Raw genomic sequence first — 23,684 nt, forward strand, 5'->3', positions numbered from 1 at the left:
GAAACGCCATTTCTCACTGATAAACATTGTTTGTAAATTCGTATAGAAAATGAGACAGAAATTTGGGAAAAAATTGATCGAGAGAGCAGGTCAAATGTCGATATTAAATGTTGAAACCAAAAGAATCTACGTTGTTAGACTTTACTTGGTTAGGGTGCGTCGAAAAAAAAATCTCCGACATTTGTACGAATCTCGTATCGTTTGGGGAAATGTATGAAAGAGAAAAAACAATGGAGACAATTTTTCAAAAAATTAGGCAGAACAGGTTAATTTGTTGGCCGACCAATCAATAAAACGCGTACTTCTAGAAATGGATTGTAGATTATATACGTCACACGACGAAAGGGCAATCCACCGTTGAGAAACTTTTCCAAACGAATTGTTGTGTCACTGTTATCGAAGAATTTCACCTTTTTTAATAACCGAATTATTATTTAGTAAGATTAACTGCACTAGTTTTTTTGTATACTGACGTTGAAAATGCGCGATATAATAGTATCTTACCTTAATGTGACAGGAATACAGAAGCTCACTTCAAACTTGAATGTAAACACAATCATTTTTTGTGACTAATAACACCGGGGCAGCTTTATTACTGAACTCTATTACACTCGTTACATCGCGATAAACTCGACCGTTATTTTATCAGTTTAATTGATTTATTATTTACCGCGATAAATAGCGAGATATTCGCGATCTCTACGGAAAACATCCATCGAAAACTAAAGATGGCAGCCATTCGTACTGGTACAAAACAAAGGTTCACGTCCACGGACTCCCAAAGCAACGAAGCCTCCAAACCAGTATACTACTTCCGGCGTTCGCAATGACGCGCCAAATTAAAAAATATCTTTGTCATACATTCCACTTTCTACACATGTCAACAATCAATACTGACAATAGAATGACCGTCATGAAATCATCGATTAGCAACTTTCGTATGCTCATTTCACAGTCAATTTTCGAAAAATTGTTTAGTTAATAAATTTCCCCATATTCATTTGAATTGGTTCATAGTACGAAAAAGTTTCGATAGTTAGCGCCCAACTTTGTCCGCTATTCCGCTATCTACCGCTCTCTGTCATCGAGTGCGGGAAACAAGTGTTGTGCGTCTAATTTCAGGCTATTCCGATCAATCTGTTCTCCAAACTCCAAACGTTTTGTTAACGATGAAAAAACATAATATTGAAGAGAACATACTAATTAATTAACAAACTTTCCAACTTCTATTTTTTCACTATTTCTCTTTTGTACTTGAATATTTCCCCAAAATTCGGTTTTTCAAATTTCGTAAAATTTCGAGAGTGTTTTCGCTTGCCAGACTTTGACATATTCAAGTTGGCAGTATCTATATTATCAACATCCAACTTGTTATATTCGTGTTGTCGGTTTAGGTTATTGATTTCGCGACATAATAGAAAACGAGTGATCACATTGCGTGGGTGTAGAAATTTTTACCATTATAAATATGCAGACGAATTAAAGCTGGATTATATCAATCGGCCAATTGTTTTCGGAGGAAATCAAACTATAAGGTAGTTAATTCATTTGCTTGAATAAGTAAAGTTTATCGTTACAGCATTACAGTAGAGGGTAGAAGCGATATATTAGGGATGATAGTATCAGTACATTTGGAGCGAAACAAAAACAATGGAAGACAGCACGAGAGTGTCGAACTGCAAAAAAAAAACCGGAAATCCTTGAACCGCTAGCGAACGATGGATAAGAGGCAATCAACGATGATTCAACATGAGGATGAAGTGAAAGAGTAAAAATAGAATGAAACATTTGTTCAAAACAATGACAAGAAAGGGGGAAGTGGAAAGATTATTTTGAATGGCCCTCATCATTTTTAACAAGTAAATTTCAGGGTTGTACCATTAATGAAGAATAAAAAGAATTCTTGCATTGTATTTAATGTAGAAAAAGAAAAAATGTGTCTGTGTTCAACGTTGTTCCTACATATTTGTTTTCTGTCATTAAAACGTTACCAATGGTTGATCTTCGAATTTTCAATGTTTTTTGAATATTAATCCTTTTACTTTTACCTTATATCATAATATTTTCAAACTATAACACAGGGGTATCAGTTCTTACTCAATAAATTTTATTGTGCGTTCCTCTAATTTGGAATTTTCTATGAGTAGTTTGTAGGAAAGTTTCAAAGCTATAAAAACCAATAGGAAATAGTGTCAAATCATATCTAATAAATCAGCAATAAAAACTTTGTTAATGCAAATCATTGCCGATCATAAGAAAATAATACAAATATTTATCAGAGCAACTGAAGGTGTTTGTTTGTATTAAATGGTACGATAAATTGTTTTTTACAGGCCAAAAAAATTTGTGATCCAGTTTGAATCAAAGGTGAAAAATGGCTGATACTGATCCACATCTTAGAAGACTATTATTACCTGCGGAGGAAACTGTATTTGAGCAATTACTCAGATTTGGTCTGTATATCGGAGCAGCATTTCAAGTTATATGTTTGCTGGCTATTGTCACTTATCAATCTGGACCTTCGGACGGTGTTGCAATGCTAAAAGTGAGATCCCAGTTTCTAACTAGAACTTTTTGTCTGTTATTCTGCAACCGTGATGATTCAAGTTCTTAATTCGTTTTAGGATGATCCAAGCGACGTAGAATGTTCTGAAAACAGTCCTCAAGTCACACCTCGGAGGCCTCATCGACCAAGAAAACAAGAGAAGAAAAAAAGACGTTGAACACTCATGAAGACAAAAAACACTTCGTACATTCCTTCAAAAATGCATATTATTTATTCACACGTACATTTTAGTTCTAAGTTTTTATATTGATTTTTTATTAAATTTGAAATTTGTTTTTAAAATAATATAAACGAACTTTTGTTTTTTTCCCCGTTATCGGTCCGCGAAAAATCAAAAATTTGAATATTATGCGATGCTAGCGACGTCATCGAACATTTTCGAAATTCAATCTTAACATTCCGTATTCCGTCATTTCCCTCGTGTTGTCGGCCCTGCCGAGTTGGTGTGCAGGTCCTCTATATTTCACGTTTGTCAACAATATCGTGACGAATAAAAATACAAAAATGGGAGGGTGTACGAGAATAATAAAACCGGTGGCATTTTAGATGCAACAATTTTTAGGATATATACATTATTTATACATTTCAAGAGATTGGTGAAATAAAAACTTTGAAATTTTTGGCGTTTCTCAATCAAAGATGCCGGAAATAGAACAGTCCTTGACACCTCTTGAGATATCCACAGAGGTTAGGAAGTTCATTCAGGAATCTGTTAAAAAACCTCACAGAACCGATGTGGCTGAAGTCACGAAAGGTGCTCTTATTTTGCTCAGACACTTGCCAGGATCCAGAGAAGCTGTGCTTGAGTACATATGCAAAATATTTTTTTATGCATGCAGTCGACAATTACGAAATATGGAGGTAAATTCAAAATGATTGTGAAAGTACTGCAATTCATAAGCGAAGGGAAAAATTTTTCCTTAATACTAATTCCGATAAATATATTATTTTTCGGTGGAGAATTTTTTAGTTTTCTTGTGAATTTATGAGGAACATTTGAGTTTTACATGTGCTTCTTAATTATGATAGAAATCTTTTTTGATTGCTAGCCACAACATTGGTTTCACCATCTCGTTTTACAGAACAGACCCTAGCGGATTGTACGACCAGGCATCGGTCAAAAAATCTACAAAAACGACCGAAATTGGTCGAAAACAACCGAAAAACGACCAATTTTAGTCACTAGGGGAAGTTATAAGAATGTATAAAGAGTCCTATAATATACTTAGATGAAAACTTATAGTCAAATAATTTTTTGTGTTTTTGTGTTCTGCAATGGGTGAAACAGAAAAATAGTTTGAAAATATCACAATGATCTATGCTTAACTCTCAGTTGTCTCAATGTTTCGTGTTCTACTCTAATCCTATAACCATCTAATAATAACAAATTTTTTTTAAGAATCACTACAGAAATTCAATTGGCATTATCTGGGTGCTGATGATGATTTCTTTATCAATTTTGATATTTTTCAGGTTCATCCCGGAGCTCCCATATTGGAAGCACCAATCATGGATACCATAATACCCGATGTACATGCAACTCTTGTTCAAATAGTGGATGAAAACCCAGAAGCTTGGGCACCGCTCATAGCATCATGGTCTCTCGATCTTCTTGGTAATTTATAAAACATAAACCATGAACATACGAGATCTGTAATGTTAAGTTAGCCGAATGGAATTTTCGATTCTGGAAACAATTCGATATCAAATCTTTGAAATTATTGTGAAAATTTCATTAATTCTTATTTAAAGAAAGAATACAAAATCTCTATTTTAGTAGAGTAAAAATAGTCAAACATAGAGCAATAAATTAAATTCATACGTTTATTAAATGATAGTAAATTAGAAAAATATGCATTGATATTTACATTAATCACTACAGGAAAGCTCTCCTGTTCTTTTGCGAAGCGTGGCAACCTGATGAACGACTTGCAGATCAGTGATTACTTGAGGCACTGGTTGATGTTCCGAGGAGCAAGAATTCTGGTCGATCTTTCAGCTCATTGTATTCGTCGCCTGGGAGATTCAGCTGCAGAATCATGCATGAATGCTCTCACAGAGTCCATATCGTCTTACACTCCTTATTTCGACTGGGTTGCAGCGCATGTAGGAAGCTGCTTTCCTAGCATGATAATAACGAGACTTTTAAACTGGGGCCTTAAGGATTTCTGTGTAACGGGTATGCAGAAATCGGAGCACAATCAAGTGCTCAATTCCGTTGTTGGTATTCTCGGTCATTTGGCAGGCAGTCATTTTTACGAGATTAAGACAGCCTTGCTAGAATTATTTAAGGTTCGCGCAGATTTTCACTGTACAAATGGAAAGTTTCCTTAAGTTTTGTGCTGGAAATAGTTAACATCGTAAATTTAATTACAGTGGAGTTTGGATGAAAATATGGAGGACGATGTTTCAACGAGGAAGCAAAAGATAGCAACGGTACCCTTCTTACTGAAACTAGCTTCGGTATCGCAAATACTTTTAAAAGTGATTACAACGGTCGTCCTGCAAACACGTGAGTTCACAATTTATCCGAAAGTCATAACTTCCAATTTCCATAAATCCGTTGAATTATTTTTACAGTTTTCCCTGTCAGACCGGACGTGATACCCCGACTAGCGGTTTTCGCCTCCGATTGGTGTAAATATTTCGACAATCAAGCCGACGTTCTTATTGATCTGACGGTACGGCTCGCCCTCGCTTGCGAACAAGGAGCTTCGCAGATAATAAGCATCTTATTAGACACTTGTCTGAGCACGAGTAACGTCGGATACCACGGAGTGAACGCTGCGCTTTCTGTTAAAAACGTTTGTCGTGAAATCCTAGAAATGATACTCCAAGAGATAGATTTATCGATGAGAATGAAAGGTCCGCACTCAACGGGAATTGCACTTCTTACGTCGATAAAACAAGATCTGAGTCTCGTGGTGCCGCTTTTACTGGACGCTAATCCTCTCAGAGTACAAACAGCGGTCAGACTCTTGACGCTTCTGGGAGCTCAAAGTCCAACTGTCATCATATCGGCGTCGGCTTCCGCTCTGAGAAACGCGAAAACGGACTTCCATTTGGCAGCTCTGGTGCGACTCGTTTCCGAAAATGTTGTCGTATTTCCGGCTATTAAACCAGAAGTTGAGAACCCAATGTCTGGTCACGGTTATCTGACACAAGCGCTGGAACAGTCTTTGAGAGACATACAATACACCAGCGCATCCAAAGACTGCGAGTCTCGACAACTTTTTAGAAATCTCTCGACTCTTTTGAAATGGGAAAATTCTAAGAAAGCGGAAATTTTAGCTTCGCAATTGGTTTCTCGAGCCGTCACTCTCAATCTGGAACAAATATCTGGACTGTTGATGAAAACTGATGACTTCGAACTCGCTAATGATATCGCAGAAACTTTGGATCTTTTGAGTTTTTCAGAAAAATCCTCACATCCCTCAAGCGTTCAATTGACTCTAAAAGTCACCAGATCGATTATCCGCTACTTTTTCATTTGCATCAGAGAAGAAGGTATAAAATTTCTTGTATTCTAGTCAATGCGTAGTGATGTTTCGCCATCAGAGCGAGTGAAAAATGCTTTGTTTCCAAGTTTTTTCTTGAACAACAGTTGGGAAAATAAATCGATTTTGAGTTTTTTCAAATCTGAATCTAGTCAGTCTCGTTATTATCTCAGAATACTTTTCGAGTGGAAGAAAACTTGGATCCAGAATATTTGATAGGTGAAAAATTCAATGTTTCGGAATCCAACTTTTTTCTCTTGTCATTCCACAGACATCTATCGCAAGGAGCGAGGGGTAAAAAGAGTCATGAGGCTTCTTTCAGTGCAGTCCTGTTATTCCTCGTCTGCTCGAGTACTCGCGTTGCGAGAACTGTTGAGTAACAGTATTTTCAACGAGCCTTCAAAGTATTTCGGGGCGAAAGTAAATCATGAGCAAAAAAGTGATAATTTGTTGCTCCTAAGTCAGAATCATAAGCAAGGAACGAGTGCGTTGCTGGCACAGAAACATTCGTCAGTTTTTCACGCGGGTGTCATTGGCCAGGGACCGAGGAAACCTCCGCCAGAGAACTGTTTGGACAAAGAAACTATTGCGTTGAACAGTACATTATTGGTCGACGCTATAAAAGTATAAATTAACGAAAAGCAAATTCCTAACGATACAATTTTCTCTTTCAAATTTCCCATCGGATTTATTCATTCTCCTTCACAGGCTTGCTGCAGTATGGAAGATCCAGGGCCTTATCCCGTCAATCTCGACGCTATGACGATGGTCAGTCTTTTGCTCGTCGAGCTCGTGTCGCCCGACGTTATGTACAACGGTTTGCCTTGGCCTGACGAAGAATTCACGAAAGTCACGGTCGAACGAGATTTGCACATACGAAGGACTTTTCGAGACGTTCCCCTATTGTGGACCCTTCTTGAGCTCACCGCGAGACACAGACCAGCTTTGGCTTATTGTTCAGTCTTACTCAGAGCCATTGCTGCTACTGTAATGGCCAATTGGAATACGTCTGATGGCACGTTACTCGCGAATGTGATGGCTCTCGGGCAATTGTTGCCACCGCCGTTGGTCTGCCTGAGAGATGTTCTGCCAATTCTTAGCCCGAACCAGGTTTGTCATTTTCGTCAATTTTTGTGCAACTCACCAATGCTGAAATCATCTGTGAAGTGATCATTTCGCCAGAGTCACATCCAAAAGAATGTTTTGGAAAAAATATGAATTTTCGAATCTTATAATGAACGCGTGCCAAGCTGCGTAATGTCTTATCGAAATTTTCTCACATTTTAAAATATCCAATATTATTACTGATCATTAATAGCGACTGACGATCATTTCTCAGCACGATATTGATCTTATTAATTTTATTTTAGATAAATACCGTAATGCGAGAATGCATTTGGGCTTATATGCACGAGAACGTACCATCACCGGCGCTGTTTACTTTAACAGAAGGTTCGAACATAGCGTGGCGTGATACCGACACATCAACTCCCAACATTCGTTTTACTGAAACTCTGAGACTTCTATTGCTCGCAAACATTCACAAATCGGGTCCACTTTACGCGACCTTATTTTACAACGAGCACAAGTGAAACATGACTATGCCAAACGATGATTCTCTTTTCTTTGATATCATGTAAATAGCAATTGTAGGATACAATAATTGAATCGTTATTTGTACAAAATTGAAGAGAAAGAATGAAGAACGGGTGAGACACAGAGCAGAAACTTTTCTTAAGGTTTTATAGAAAAATGACTTTTTTCTTCCTTATTTCTCTCGGATACAAGAGACGAAAAAAAATAAAGTTACTTTTTTCTTCATTTGTTGTATTATCTTTTATAATAATACAGGAATGATGTTACTATAGTATGAATGATGAACGAACGCAGTTTGAAAAATCGGTCGCTTGTTTTGTTTTTTCATTTATTCAATCGAATGTTATGAATATCATTTATTATCCTAGGTGGACGTTTTTTTTGCGCACTTGGTGAGCAATGTTTCCATTATTCACGCGACTCAAGAGGCGTTTTATTATCCTTCGTTTCATTTAATTTCAAACGGCGTTCTTCCAATGATTTTATGAACTATTTACATTGCAAACTTTATAACACGTGTATTTCCGACGATAAAATTCACACCCGTTTTCGGAAGACTCGCCACGGATCGTTTTTTTTCGTTCTCAAACTCGTATAAACGTGAAAAACAACTTTGATTTTTATCTTGGTGAGAAGGGTGAGACGATGCAAGCTATTTTGGCTTGGTCTCGTCTCTGAAGCTCGAAAATATGACAAATCAGTAGAAAAAATAATAATAATAATAATAAACGAAAACATGCATTTTCAAGTAGAATTGATAGGCTGCTTGTGCAACTTTCATATCGACTGCCAGAAAATAATTTAAGTGTGTATAAAACAAAAACATTTACGAGAATATCGTCAGATGGGAACGTTATTCGGATTGATGATAAACAGCGACTTATTCAATAATATTATTTTCGGTTTGTTCTTCCCCACTTTCGTGAATTATTATGCAACATAAGTTATTTCGACGATCTCCTCTCCTCCGTTCGAAAATTGGCCGTATCAAGTATCGAATTTGTATCTTCTGTTTCTCACAATCCGTCCCACTCTCTGCCTCTTTGTGGAGTATTTGAAAAGATATTTCGAATATATTTATACTCGAAAGAATAGAAAAGAAATCATCTGGGTGATAATCGTTACGTTTTCCTCACATCAAAGAGATAATATTTCGTCTATTTCACTTAACCCGCAAACGACATCGTCGTATCGGCCTCGTCTCGAAGGAAATACAATAAATCTCCATGTGTACCGTTGTGTGTGTGTAAGTGTGTCGGTTTTCATTCGGCCACAATCGACTTACTTTCCGTTCTTTCTTTCTTTTTTTTACAATAAATTATTATTATTCAGTTCTTCGTGATAAAAAGAAATTAATTCACTTTTTGAGTCTATTTAGTTACGAGCTTAGAACAATAACGTGCTCATTCCACCCATTTCACTCTGTTCTTTAACGAAGATCTCAAAGTATTGGTAGATTATTGTGACCGCGAGAAGGATACCCGTACCGGATCCAATCGCACCGAGGAAATCGGCCAATACCGAAAGAGCGCCGATGCAAAGGCCGCCGAAAGCGGCTGCGGTGGGGATGTAACGGTTCAATTCATGGATCATTGAGTTGTCACGATGTCCTCTCATGACCATTTGTTGTTCTTTCAATTGTTTTGCGACCTGAAATACCAAAAATATGTCATTTTCTCTGTTAGCTTTAAATATTATCTAAAAACTGACATTCGAAAGTGATTTTGCACTCACATCCTTAGCGGAACTGCCGGAAACTTCGATCCAAGTCTTCGAGAAAAATGCACAAGAGCCAAGCATGAAGAGAATGTAGAGCATGGCGTGAACCGGATCCTGAACGATGTGTCCGACCGATTCGGGTGGCGAAAGGTAATAGCACAAACCACCAACGGGATAAGATCTCGCTGGACCACCACCACCGACATCGGACCACACACCGAGCAAATTAACGATCAAATTTCCTTGGAATTTGACGGCCAACATTTGCGAGATTACGTAAAGATTGGAAACCAATGCAGATTGGAGAATAATAGGGATGTTGCTCGTGTAGAATAATTTGATTGGATAACTGCTGTATTGACCGCGGTACCTGGCGGACTTTATTGGTAGATCGACACGGAAGCCCTGCAAATGAAATGAAAAACAACATTGTACTGCGTTGATTCATTCGAAGTTTACACGTTATCATTTAGCGATTACAAACGTTCAGACTTTTAAAATAATAAATGTCATTCATTTTTTTCGGAAAACTGTAATCAGGTTTCAAGTCGTGACATATTTTTAATGATTCCATTGGCTTCTTTAAAATTTTATTTCTATCTGTGAAGTCTGTTTAACCATTTTATAAAAATTTCGTTTGTAAAATTATGAATGAGGAATTCGAGAGTAAAATCTGTCATAAAACTCAACAATTTATCGTATATCTAATTTCAAAGAATTTTTCCATTTTTTGAATTTGAAAATCAGCCTGACATTTACGAGATGACTACGACAGAGTCATCTCACATTTAATAATGTTTGAACGGTTCATCGTGACGATTGTTAGAACCTGTTATTGACAAATTTTTTGAAATTTTCGAATGCTCAATAGGTGAGTTTACAGTCTCAAAATGAATTTTCATCCTTACCTGGAAGTATATGACTATAGCAAAGACCAATATCGTTGCCAGAAGATTCATGAGATTTGGAAGATTTTGACGATAGAAAGCCTCGCGAAGTCCTCGAACTTTGTCTTGTCTCGTAGCCAAGAGGTGGAACAAGGCTATTACAGCACCTTCGAATTCTGTACCGCGTCCGGTATTTACCGTCGCCGGTGAGAATGCCTTCCATACGATTGTTTCACAGATATTTGTGGCGATGAAGAGCGAGATCCCACTGCCAAGACCGTATCCTTTTTGCAAAAGTTCATCGAGCAACAAAACTATGAGACCGGCAACGAAAAGTTGGATAATGATGAGCAGACAAACTCCGGCTCCAATTTCAGCTGGGTCTCCGTACATTCCTGTCATCACGTAAACGATTGCTTGACCAACCGTGATTACCATACCAAATACTGAAAACAAAAAAATTTCTGGTCTTTTTTTAAACAATTACATCGAAATTTAGATGAATCAGAAAATCTTAAAAATCATCTATTCATAATGGCAATAAAAATTATTCGTTAAACTCTCTTAGTTGCTTGGATTGTTCGAACCAAAGTTCCATGGCATTCGTATTTTAATATTTAAATATTTATTTTTCCTGTAGTTTTTATAAAAAAATTCTGGAAATAATTCAATTTATACAATACTAAAAAACTCTTTTGACCATGTATAAAACAATGATTTTTTACAATAGTTTTTGCTAGATCAAGTATTTCAAAGTTCATGCGAGGAAAAATTTAAATAAAAGTATCGTGAAGTGCTGACATTTTTTTAGAATAAAACAAGTACTTTCGTTTCATTTTCATTGAATTTGTTGTACTCATTTAGAAAGTGACAAAACAGATAAACTTACACTTCTGAGCTCCGTTAAATAGTGCTCTGTCCTTAGGAGTGTCGCCAACTTCGATAATCTTTGCACCAGCCAAAAGTTGCATGATAAGACCAGACGTAACGATCGGAGAGATACCCAATTCCATGAGAGTACCTCTGTTGGAAGCAAGGATGACACGAATCCAATAGAAGGGATCCGCGCTGTCCGAAGACATAATACCGAAGAGGGGAATCTGAAGTAGTCAACATATGGTAACTCGATTACAAAGTTTACTTTTTTTCAAATGAATAACCTCTGTGTATGAAAATGAAGTATTTATGAGGATAAAAACCTTGGATAGCTTACCTGGCAACATACAAGGAAGATGAACAGCGTTATAGCTGTCCATAACACCTTTTCCCTAAATTGGATCTGCAATGCAAAAAATTCAATTAACACATAAATTAGGGATGGTGGGATAATGTTTTTAATAAGAGCAAATGAGTTGGAAATATTGACTGAAAGTACATATTATTGAATGCTTGGACTTACTTTACGTTGTGGTTTCGCTATTTCCGGGAGTATGCCACAAAATGGCTTAATCACCTCGAGAAATTTAACTGCAAAGATAGAAGTATGTCAATAAGGAAAAATTGTTTGTAGTTTCAATTCGTAGGAAAAAAGGAGCAATATGTCCAGATAGCATCGTGGCCCCATAGCATTCCCGTTCACACATAGCGGGATTCGTACCCATAGCGCCAATATCCTTGGTAAAGACCAATGAGTACCAGCAAAAGCACTTTTCGTTTGAAATTTTTGATTAATTTATACTCACTCCCCATGATGATTGCGTATTCTCGTTTTCAATATATCGCACAATTTCCCGTCCACTGATCTACAACAGTTCGTTAAACGATTTTAATTTAATATTATATTATAAAACATAAAAAAAGACGTCAACGCGAAGAAACTAGAGGACGAGTTCACGCGTTGTACACTTGTCAGGAGAGTGTGCGCTTCGGACCCCGAGTATAAAGCTAAAGGAATACGGGGGGGCTTGAAATCGTGGCTCTTCTCGCCGACACGTATCAATACGACGCTGTCACGTGACCCGATGATGTTGGCCGACCGGGAACACCGGCCATTACGGCGTTGTACTCCTTTTCCATTCACCCAAAATCCCGTTACGTGTGAGGTGTCGCTACATTCAACGTCAGATGGCGACACTTTGACTTTTCAACGACGAACATGCGCAGTATCATTCTGCGACAAACTTTATCGCGAACGTATATTTTCAAAATTCAAAAATATTCGTAATGATAGATTCCCACTAACTAAAGAGTGCAGCTGTACAATAATTCGAGAATTTTTTATCTCACTTCACAAGAAAGTGTGCGAAGAAAATAGAGCCCGTTACAAAATTCAAAGAAATAAAGAGAACATTTTTTTTTCCGTTGCGTCGCGTCGTTCCAACGGTGGCAGCTCTGCTGCATTAATGCGATTAAAAATAATCATAAATGGCATTAAGTATAAAACCGTGATATAATGGCATATCGATAACTAATCACGCGTAGGTATGAAGATACCGAATAATCATTTTTTATTAACTTTAAACAGAAGGCATAAAGTTAACCCAAACCTCTCATTTTTTTTCGCTCGTCTTGATACTTCGTCCGTTGAGAAACTCTCTCTGATTTCACCGTATTTGACTTGAATTCATACGAACGTGGCTCCGAACAATTTAAAAGATGAAATTCCGCAAATAATGATAATTTCTGATTGTAAATTATGCAATCTACAGTCAATTTGTTCGGCGAATTTTTTATCTACATGCATTTTCATAAAGCCAATGAATAGGGAAACGGCCGTGCGTTGTTTCACGGAATTTTTTTTTATGACAAAATTGTGAAGTGGCTCATATGGCGTGAGAAAGTGCGCAAGTGATTAGTTATTGCATATATGCAATATATGAAGGAAAAATCTGTTGAACGGACGTTTCTGTACGAAAAATATGAGTGAAAATTGAATTTTTTTTTTTTTTCGTATTTAGGGCAAAAAGGAGCGAAGCCTTGTGTTTGCGGAGAATTCGAGCCTTCAGAAAATGCTATAAAGCTTGAGGATTTTTTTTTTTGTTAACTTTTGTCCACGCTCCTTGGAGTTAATTGAAATCCAGTAATTAACATAATTTTCAAAGATTTTTCCTTCGGATATTTTCGATGGATTTTTTCTCACAGGGACGAAGTAATTAATTTTTTGTGCAACGTCGATGAAAAAGTCGAGCGCACTGCGGGATCATTTGTCACAGGGTCGTCTTCGGAGCCGGATTAGTGTTCCCATTCCGCAAGGCTTACTTTTTGTTTTTATTCATTTATTCCTTCTATTGCTATTTTCGACTTTTTCCCGGTTAATTTTTCAACGGGCGCTGCTTACTCGAGTGTATTTACGAGCCTAATGATCCACTCGGTAGTCGTAATTATTGTTCGCACCATTTCTCGGCTGCTTCCAATTCATCTTTTTCGTATTTTTTTTCGAATTTTCATAAACCTCAATTTAACCTCCACCTGGCTCGTTAAAGCGAAAAGAGTAATTTTTTTGTTTTCGAAAAAACAAACAAAGGGTTATCCGTACTCGAAAAAAACATAAAAAAAATCGAGTGAGCTCAATAACCTTTCGGAAGGTCATTGGCGGAGGTGGCGGAAACAAAATTGAAGAATGAGAAATTACTTAACGTTTTGTAAAACGTTCGAGTAATGACTTTTAACGTGCATTATGTGAAAGGAGTGGAATACTGAGGAACACTTAAAATATTAACGAATTATTCTTACCGTTGTTTTCGGCCGATTTGCGTCAACGCGTGTTGCAGTGTGTCGTTGTGTGTTTTCTTCTACACGATCGACGAAAAATACGTAACTCAACAAATCGTAAAATGTGAATTATTTAGTCACGATAAGCACATAATTATCGTTAGTTTGCATGTTTGCTTTTTTCTGACACTAGAAAAATCGTACACAAATTTAAAGAACGTTCAAAAATGCCTGCGAAAAACCGACCCTGACTAATTCGTAACAATATGAACATTTTTGCGTAACTTCACAACGAGAAATGTTCATGTCGACATTAACAATTGAATCTCGTTGACTAATTTGTACAAGAGAGATAAAACATTGAACGTAGCTCATTATTTTGGTCTGCCTCTATACTTCACGCATGATTGGTAAAAGTTCCGCCGCGAGGACGAGAAATCCCAGTCACTTATATTGTCATATAAACACACAAAGTACCTATAACCTCAACACGACTGAGCAGCATCGGTATATAAAGACGTCGTTAATCCCGGCATTCGCCACTCGTTGTTCCACTTGACACCAGAACAATACAGTTTTACCCTCAGTCGGAATCTTATTAATTTTGTGTGTTAGTAAATATTAGAATAATACGAAAAATACAACAATCGTGAAAGGGTCACAAAACTGCAATGGAACACTTGAGACTGTTCGCTCTCGTCATTGGGCTTCAATTTATTTGCAGCGTTTATTCAAGGTGAGTGAAAGCCATCCGAGTCAGAAATGCCACGATTTTATATAGTTCAATTAAAAATTAAAATTGAGATTCAATAAAATGGTGAATTGTCATTTGAATTCTTTTGGATCAATTTTTCGAATTGAAAACCAGCAGTTTTGTGTTGTATTTTCGATAATTTTTCAAACAATCGATGTCCCCGAAAACACGATGGAATTTTTTCATTGTTTTTCAATCCTCTCATTTCATTTATGGCTCATTTAAAATTGCATGGTTTGTTCCATAATTTTTAATCAGTTGAGATTGAATTCATGTTAAAGTCCGTTTTGTGAATGCGTGCTAGGCTTGGTTTTATAGCTGAGAAAAATACCAAAGTGGAAAATAAGCGAAATATTTATCATTTGTAGAATTCCCCATAATCTGGACTGAAGAATTTGAAATTTTCAAATCATTCGCGTTGAAGTAGTTCACCGTATTAGCGTTACGTGAAAAATGATCGTTTTAAAAAGTTTCACAAGTACAGAAAATTGAAGGTCAAATCAGCAACTAAACGCTAAAAATCATGCAAGTAATGATTGAAGAAAATACAAACTTATGCCGGCATGTCAACCTACCTGTTTACGCCTACGAGTTTCTTCGCGATAAAAGTGATGAACGGAATAAATACGCTTGTTCTCGAACAAAAAAGTCGTTTTCGATTCGCAGAAGTTTCGAACGTTAAATTCGCTATCAATGATTTTTTTAACATGTACATTTTTGAATATTGAGGTAGGACAATACATTGGATATCGCACCTGAAGTGTGAACTGGTTCTTTATTATCGTGGTTTCATCAACGTCTGCATATCGTACAGTGAAGCGTGGAACGCCTTTTTCGGCGTTTATTCGTTCTTCTAGTCTCGTGCAACGTATGTATACGGGCCGGCGTAATTTCGCCGTCAATGCCGGAGAATTCGCTTAGTCTTTTTATCGGTTCATCCTGTGTGTCCTGTGTGAATTCGTTATCCACTAAAAACTTGTCACTTATCAGTGTAGCTGAAGAATTTTCTTTCAAACTAACCGTCAAAAGCACGAAAGACACAGCGTCGTGAATACATTTGTTTTCCTTACGGAACAATGAAATACGGCGGCTCTCCAGACATCAGTAAATTATGTAAATATTATCGTTCTTCTTCACTCTTCGACCTTCTCCTGGCTTCGTAGTGTACATAGTACATAAACGGAGGCGCGACTGGGCGCGACAGGCTTCTTGACAGCACCACCTTCGTCGTGTTTTTGTACTCGCTGATCTCTCAATTTTGCGCAATCGCCTCTCGATCAGCCGGTCTATTACCGGGAAACGTTTATTTGTCTCGTAATTGAATTCTTTTTCATTTATCCAGCATTTGTCGTTTCACTAATTGCATGATTATTGCGTGAATCCTCAATGGATGACGACATCGACAGTTACGATTTTTTCATTTCCCAATAAGCGAACAATTTTTTCGTTTCAGCCGGCTTTTGAGGATTTTTGGCCGTTTCCCGACGCGATTTAACTCTGTTCCATTTTTTTTTCATATTGTTTCGACCAAGCGATGAACCGAGATCAAAGTTAGGTTAATGCCAGAAGAAACGGGCGTGAAAATAGCCCAGATTTTTCTGCTAGGCTCTTAGATGTTTTTTGCAGACGAAATTTATTGCTCACCACCAGAAAATGAGACGCGAAATTTTTTTTTCCCCTCATTTACTGCCGATTTGAGCGAACTTGAGTATATTTTCGTAAGAATTGTTACCGCAGCAAGGATTTTATTATTATTGTGCTTATTTATTCTTTCATAATTTTTTAACCCTTCAACCTCAGAAATAAAAAAATTCGAAGTTTTGTTATCAATTTTTAAACGAAATGCGACGAACTCAGTCTTTTAAAAATCAATTACGAAGTAAAGTTTGAAAAAAAAATTGGCAAAATTCATGATTTAATCGATGATTTACATGATTTTTTAAGGTCATTGGATTCGGACAGTTGCGCCCCGAAATCAGGAGTTTGCATCAAGCAAATAACCGAGCCACGGACCTTGTCCGAAGGGCCACATTGGGACGTCGAAAACCAGGTTCTCTACTTCGTCGATATACCAAAGCAAACCCTTCATTGTTATGATCCTGCAACGGGGAAGGTGACGAGCGCGTATATAAGTGAGTATCTTTTCTTCGAAAAAACAATTTATTCAATCCCATAATTACCATTATTTAATAATCTCAGGATTTCGACCACTTGGAAAACCAGGAAATCTCCGAATTCTCAAACCACCCAAATCAGAGGAATACAGAAATATTGAAATGTTCATTTTTGATTTTCTTCTTCACAGAAAATGGGCAGTTGGGCGTAGCGGTTCCGGTTGCTGGGAAAAAAAACACATTCGTTGGCGGTGCTGGCACCGATTTCGTTCAAATAAATTGGGATCCCAAAACTAATAATTCGGATCCCGGAATCAAAGTTCTGGCGACCGTCGATACCGATCGCAGGGGCACGAGATTCAACGATGGAAAAATCGACCCTGTAGGACGATTCTGGGGAGGTGGGTACAATTTCTCCCCAAATTATCTTGAACTCCTTCAGATGAAAGTACATTAATTCAATGTTACGTGTTCGATATTTTTTCTTCCATTATTTTTTGTCGATCTTCATACTTCCATGATCGTATAATTCTGTGGTCTGACTTTTTCAAGGTACGGTGGGCCTCAAGGAGGAACGTGGAGTGGCCTCGCTCTATAAAATCGGTTCGGATGATGTCCCCCAGAGAATGGTGTCACCGGTGACGATCAGCAACGGTCTTGCTTGGAGTAATGATAACAAAACTTTCTACTATATCGACTCTCCGACCCGGCAGGTTGCAGCTTACGATTACGACAACGAAGGTGGCAAAATTAGTAAGCGACCAGAGTATTATTCGATCGCAATCGCTCTCGAAATTGTGCGATCACAAAAAATTGAAAAATTATTGAACATTTTTAGGTAACAAAAGAATTGCGTTCGATTTCAAGACGAACAACGTTTCCGGGACTCCGGACGGCATGACGATCGACTCTGCTGGAAATGTTTGGGTCGCGTGCTACGACGGAGGAAAAGTAATCATAAATTCTTCGGTTATTTTCATAAATCTCGAAAAATTCAGCTCCTTTTATACTGAGAGGTAAAGCTGACGATTTTTTTTATAAATTATTGTCATTGAAGGTAATCTCGGTTGATCCAAACACTGGAAAGTTATTGAGAACCGTTGAAATGCCAGCACGGCAAGTAACGAGCGTCGCTTTCGGCGGCCCGAACCTCGACATTTTGTTCGTGACGACAGGGAAACAAGGATTGAAGAGCAAAGATCTTGTGTCTCAACCAAAAGCTGGATCCGTTTTTGCGGTCGAGGGCTTGAACGTTTCAGGACCACCGATGCACGGTTTCAGAATGTGAGATCATTCCCTCCTGACCGATGCATTTCCAGATCTGTAATTCAAACGAACGAATCATGGACAGAAAGCCAACCAATTTTTATCACAAGTTATTGCTTTAAGTTGCCTTAGAAAGAATTAGAAACAAACTATGTCCTCGCGTAAGATTTAAACCTGTGATTTTATTGAAGGAAATTACTTTGAAATGAATATAGAGATTCGATTGATCGAAATTCAACCATGAAATGAAAACATTAGTCGTCAATTATATTTCCACAATATTTGCCCAGCACGTATCAATAATAAGTTGATTTTTTTCACCTCCTTAATCTTAAGAAGCCTGAATACGAATTTCAATGCTTCAATGTCCTAAGGAAGTGAGATTATAATCGTAAGAGCAGTTAGTTGGGGATTTTTTCTTTGAATAATTCTCGATCGCATAAGATCGATGAGGTTGATCAACGAAGCATCTGTTGCGATTGCATGAGCCGAAATTCCCGTTTCTTCCTTAGTTCTCTAAAAAATCAATTAGAATGGACAATAAAATAGTTGTAAGGGGCATACTAGTGCACTGGGACATTCAGAGTTGTTAGTCCTCGTCATTGGCTTGTTATTCGTAATAAGCACAATTGACTCACGGTAGGAGAAGTTTACGTGGAATGTAGAGTGTCTCGAAAAAACGTTGAAAGTTTAATCTAACATGGATTCGATTTGAAACTGGAGACTAATCACGAATTCCATGCGATTAACGATATTCCAAATTAAAGTTTATCAATAAAAATTTGTAGCAGTTTTACATTAAAGTAATATTTCGAATTTTAATCTCTCATATTGGAGTATTTTTGAGATGATTCTAGGAGCGAAACGGACTTCTGACAAATGATGACTTTTAAACATTTCAGTAACGTCGAGCCACCAACTTTTTTGAAATATAATATGAAAAACAATTTTCATTGAAATTCCAAAAGACAGAAATAAAAAATAAAATCAAAACTTTTTTGTACATATGTTAAATAAATGGCTAGTATTCGGAACTAGAAAATTCGAACTTCACGATTGCCAGCAACATTGAAACGGTAGCTTTCATCGACGATTGTGAAATAATTTTTTCTATTTTTACACCATTGTCAGAAGTTTCGTCAAAAGTAGAAAACTAAATCATTAAGGGAGCTTTCCAGTGTGACAGCCCGAAAAATCGCTGTTTTTCGCGATTTTTTTTGTAAAGAAAAAATAATCTAATCGGTCTGGTTTTTTTGTATATTAATTGGGTATTGAAGAATACAAAACAATTTTTTAATGATCGATTTATTTATTAATTAATATCTATAAAAATGATGAAACAATTGTTGCAGAAAATTCACTTGGATGTGGTGTCCACGTTGGGGGTCACAATTTTGATCTGAAACAAAAAACACAAAAAGATTATTGATCGGTATATAATTGGCTTTCGTGCTATGGAGGCTTTTTTTTTTTACAAAAATGGCGCCGGTTTGAACAAAAAGTATCGATTTTAGCATTTTTTTTGGCAGTTTTTTTTACAAAAAAATAGGGAGATGTCAAAAAAAAAAAGCTTCCATAGCACGATAAACAATGACGTTAAGAATATTGTGTAAAAAATTCAACTCGATAGCTTTAAAACTTTGCCCTCCAAGTTGGACACCGTTTTGAAAAATGCTGTTTCGAGAAAAACGCGTTCAAAGTTTCAAGTGAGGAAATTTTAGGTAAATCGTTTACTTACGGTCAATCAGCGATGCTGTACAGTAACCGAAATAATCTGAATTTCGGCATGAAAATTTCAGAGAATATTCGGAAGAGTGTATACTATTCGATAAAGCAAAAAAAAAATCGATTTTTTGAAAATTTCACACTGGAAAGCTCCCTTAACTAAAAAGACCCTGATTCCATTCAATAACGTGTCAAGCAAGTCTCGATTTTTTTCCTGCGTAAGAAATCTCTTTTGATTAAATCGATAAATCGAAGGTCTTAGTAAGATTTTTTTTTCTAATAAATATAAAATTCGCTTGTTCTTTCAAGAAGTTTTTTTTTTCAATCGATCAGGTTTTCGAGTGTTTGCAATGGTAATTTTTTGTTTGTCAACACTCTCGTATCGAGGTAAGAAATACGTTGGATATCGCTGAAGTTTGAGTCTCGCAACTCCCTTATCGCAGCTTTATCAGCGTAATCGCATGGAAATTTTTAAAAAATGATGGAGATGAAAAAATCTATGTGTTGGTTGGAGACTATATATCGAACGCAGATCGGTGTTAAGGCGTTTATTCTCTCCTCCAGTCTCGTGCGACGTATACGAGCCGGAATACTTTCACATTTAGTGTCGGATTTTTCACCGCTTCCTTCGGAGTGTTCGAGTGCTTCGCATTATTCGTTCCCTCGAGAAACTTCGACAATACAAATACACGAGTCGTGCTGGAAAAATCTTTTTGAAATAACCGCCAAATTCACGAAAGCGAGGTCAAGAGTCTCTTCTTTGTCACTTTTTCCCACACGAAAGGTTGGAATTCGTCGTACCGAGTCACCCTGCTCTTCAATACTTCAGTAAATTATGTAATTATTTTCATTCTGCGCTCTCTGACCATCCTCCGGCTAATCTAATCGTACACAAATGCATGGAAGGCCTGTGCTCGATGGAACCGCAGTCGTGCGCATTCGCTTCGTTTGCTGTAGCGGGAAATCGTCCGAGATTCAAAACAACTGTTTATATGATTTCGAAGATTTCGTTTGTTCTTTCATCCGAGTTGTTCTTTCTCGTTTACTTTTCCCTAAAAATTATTCACCGAGGCATGCTTTGGGAGGGGAAAAGCTGTAGATTGGAACTTTGAATTTCGTTTTCAGTTAATTAATCAATCGTGTAATTGGGGCTCCGATAAAAAAACATTTCGAAATTTCGGTTGATTGTTGCTTGAAAGAAACATCAGAAATTTTCATACGCTCACAACTGCTTGAGGAATTCTTAGTTTAAGCAACATTATGATGGAATTGAAGAAAGAATTCATTTACAAAATTATTCGTTCATCTGATTTACCATTTGATTAACTTTTGTATAAAAAAATGTTTTTTATGATCCACGAAGCAGTGAGATGTGAAGATGTCAAAAAAAATGTTGAAACAGTGTTTTCCATTCAAAGTACGCATACAATTTGAAAATTCTGGTCCAATGAATCTGTCGGATAGAAAAATAAGCAGACCGTTGGCGAATTCAAAATGTTTTTTCCCAAAATAGCTTCTCCACTGTTTGACGCAACCGACTGATTTGAGACAATGTTTTAAGGGCTCTTGAAGCGGACAGTTGCTCCATGAAACCGGGAATTTCCATCGAGCCGATTTCCGAGCCCCAGACCCTCACCGAAGGCCCGCACTGGGACATTGACGATCAAGTCCTTTACTTCGTTGACATACCAAAGCAAACCCTTTTTTGTTATGATCCTGCAACGGGAAAGGTTACGAACGCTTATATAAGTGAGTATCGTTTCTTCGGGAAGAACAATTTATTCAATTCTATTTTTATCATTATTTTTTAATCTCATGGTTTCGAGGACATTTCACCTGGAAATACAGAGCCATCTATAACCATCTGGTTCTTCTTACTTTTTGACACGACAATTTTGGAAAGGCATTTTGTATAATAAAATCAAAATCTTGATTATTTTTGCGTTTTCAATTAAAAAGTTAAGAATTTTTGACGTTTTTTTCTTTCAAATCGATTTTCGTTATTGTTGCTGTACTTGAATAACCATATTATCGCCAGCAAAGGGGTCTTTAACGTCTGACCTTTCCAGAGCACTGTTGATAAACTCTTTTTTCTCTCAGTTTTTCCAAGATTGTGATTTTTGCCAAACAGCATGATGCAAATTTTCATGATTTTGTGTCTCGAAAAGTATCGACTTGACGAAAAAAATGTACAGAACAAAAAGTGTTTAGAATCATCCAAAGAACAAGTGTGATTTTTTGTTCAAAATTCTTCCACTTATTTTTGAATTTCGACAATTTTTTGGAAAATTTCAAAAATTCTGAAAAACATCACACGTACTCTTTGGATGATGCTAAACCCGTTTTGTTCGAAAAAATTTTTGAATATAGAACTGTGTTTTTTAAATATTTCCACGATGTTCATTATTCATTTAATTTGTTCTTTTTTTATTTTGTTCTTCACAGAAAATGGCCAGTTGGGCGTAGCGATTCCGGTTTCTGGCAAAAAGAACACATTTGTTGGTGGTGCTGGCACCGACTTCGTCCAAATAGTCTGGGATCCCAAAACTAATAATACGGAGCCCGATGTCAAAGTTCTCGCCACCGTAGACACTGATCGCAATGGTACGAGGTTCAACGACGGCAAAATCGATCCTAAAGGACGATTCTGGGCGGGTAAGGTTGAAGCTGAAAATCAATATTTTTTGAAAATGTAGAATAATAATAAAAACATTAGAATTATAGTAAAGTAGAAAAAAATCAGTAATAGAAAACCTTGTGACATTGTGCAATTCTACTCACTTCAATGTTGTTCTGCAATTCATCAATGTTTCGCTGTCCCAATAAAAAATATTCGTATACACGTTTATGCGGATGGTTCGTTATCAAAGTCAATGATTCATTTTTTAGGCACCATGGGCATCGAGTTGGAACCCGAATTAGGCTCCCTTTATAGAATCGGTTCAGACAATGTGCCAAAGAACATGATTTCACCGGTGTCGATCAGCAACGGTCTTGTTTGGAGTCATGACAACAAGACTTTCTACTACATTGATTCTCCGACCCTACAAGTTTGGGCTTACGATTACGACCTTGAAACCGGCGAAATTTGTTAGTTAAAAAAATGTTATTTGATTGAAATCGTTTTCAACAGTCTATGAAACCAATAAATTGAAAAATAATTGAATATTTTCAGCAAAGAAACGAGTCGTCTTCGATTACAAGAGTCTCAACCTTCCCGGACTACCGGATGGCATGACGATCGACACTGATGGAAACCTTTGGATCGCAATTTACGACGGCGCAAGAGTAAATATAAATAAATTCATTATTTTGATGAATCTTTGGAAAAAGCTTCGTTTATTCGAGATAACTTATTTCCGCTTTTTTCTTTTGTGTCCTCGATGGTAAATAATGAAGAAATCAGCATTTTTTCCTCATGGATACGAATTTATGATTCTTTCATAAATTATATTATTCCAGGTAATCTCGATCGATCCGAAATCTGGTAAATTGCTCAGAACCCTAAAAATACCAGCGAAGCAAGTTACGAGCGTTGCATTTGGTGGACCAAACCTCGATACTTTGTTCGTGACGACAGCGAGGGTAGGTCTCAAAAGCGAAGATCTCAAATCCCAGCCGAAAGCCGGTTCCGTCTTTGCCGTTAAGGGTTTGAATGTTTCGGGAAAACCAATGCTCCGTTTCCAGATGTGAAATCGGCGAACCAGCACGATGCATTTCCAGACCTAGAGCCGAAATAAACAAATAATTAAAACAAAATCAACAAATTTCAAATTTTTATTGTTGTCTTGTGATGTTACTGCGAGTACTCGACTCTGAATCGAATTTCGAGATGATGAATTATTCCAAACTCAGAAATAACAGCGACGAAATGCATTTTGCACATTAATAAATTATACCGTGAAAACA

At 37.0% G+C, this 23,684-nt stretch overlaps 5 protein-coding genes across 9 annotated transcripts in view; 3 read left to right on the forward strand and 2 right to left on the reverse strand.

The window, feature by feature from the left end:
- The window catches only part of upSET, a 40,729-nt gene extending 39,993 nt beyond the window's left edge, over window positions 1–736 (reverse strand). For all 4 annotated transcript variants that reach the window (XR_006262733.1, XM_043432946.1, XM_043432945.1 and 1 more), the window contains exon 1: window positions 505–736. The gene's annotated coding sequence lies outside the window, so the exon portion shown is untranslated. The remainder of the gene's footprint in view (window positions 1–504) is intronic.
- A 379-nt stretch (window positions 737–1,115) lies between these two features.
- Window positions 1,116–3,185, forward strand: LOC122418253 (protein anon-73B1). Of its 2 annotated transcripts, none has more exons than XM_043432383.1 (3): window positions 1,116–1,535; window positions 2,334–2,545; window positions 2,625–3,185. In XM_043432383.1, exons 2-3 carry the CDS (start codon window positions 2,375–2,377, stop codon window positions 2,721–2,723), a joined length of 270 nt encoding a protein of 89 aa, XP_043288318.1. In that variant the 5' UTR covers window positions 1,116–1,535; window positions 2,334–2,374; the 3' UTR covers window positions 2,724–3,185. The 2 variants fall into 2 exon arrangements, with proteins under 2 accessions (XP_043288318.1, XP_043288329.1); XM_043432394.1 differs by lacking the exon at window positions 1,116–1,535 and adding an exon at window positions 1,559–1,859.
- Window positions 3,186–3,191: 6 nt separating this feature from the next.
- On the forward strand, window positions 3,192–7,884 carry omd (integrator complex subunit 5 omd). Its single transcript, XM_043432329.1, has 8 exons — window positions 3,192–3,427; window positions 4,040–4,181; window positions 4,449–4,858; window positions 4,943–5,078; window positions 5,147–6,073; window positions 6,335–6,687; window positions 6,772–7,173; window positions 7,434–7,884. The coding sequence occupies exons 1-8, from the start codon at window positions 3,206–3,208 to the stop codon at window positions 7,653–7,655; spliced, it is 2,814 nt and encodes a 937-aa protein (XP_043288264.1). The 5' UTR covers window positions 3,192–3,205; the 3' UTR covers window positions 7,656–7,884.
- Window positions 7,885–8,796: 912 nt separating this feature from the next.
- On the reverse strand, window positions 8,797–12,186 carry Sec61alpha (SEC61 translocon subunit alpha). The gene is made up of 7 exons (XM_043432339.1): window positions 11,948–12,186; window positions 11,665–11,732; window positions 11,479–11,544; window positions 11,155–11,365; window positions 10,287–10,711; window positions 9,394–9,783; window positions 8,797–9,309 (listed from the first exon to the last, which is right to left on the reverse strand). The coding sequence occupies exons 1-7, from the start codon at window positions 11,952–11,954 to the stop codon at window positions 9,046–9,048; spliced, it is 1,431 nt and encodes a 476-aa protein (XP_043288274.1). The 5' UTR covers window positions 11,955–12,186; the 3' UTR covers window positions 8,797–9,045.
- A 1,857-nt stretch (window positions 12,187–14,043) lies between these two features.
- On the forward strand, window positions 14,044–23,684 carry LOC122418977 (uncharacterized). The gene is made up of 11 exons (XM_043433162.1): window positions 14,044–14,652; window positions 16,615–16,802; window positions 16,976–17,185; window positions 17,337–17,537; window positions 17,623–17,735; window positions 17,842–18,068; window positions 21,337–21,524; window positions 22,221–22,430; window positions 22,665–22,865; window positions 22,951–23,063; window positions 23,238–23,684. Exons 1-11 carry the CDS (start codon window positions 14,588–14,590, stop codon window positions 23,466–23,468), a joined length of 1,947 nt encoding a protein of 648 aa, XP_043289097.1. The 5' UTR covers window positions 14,044–14,587; the 3' UTR covers window positions 23,469–23,684.

This window comes from Venturia canescens, chromosome 1, assembly GCF_019457755.1.
Source record: "Venturia canescens isolate UGA chromosome 1, ASM1945775v1, whole genome shotgun sequence".
Lineage (NCBI taxonomy): Eukaryota > Metazoa > Arthropoda > Insecta > Hymenoptera > Ichneumonidae > Venturia > Venturia canescens.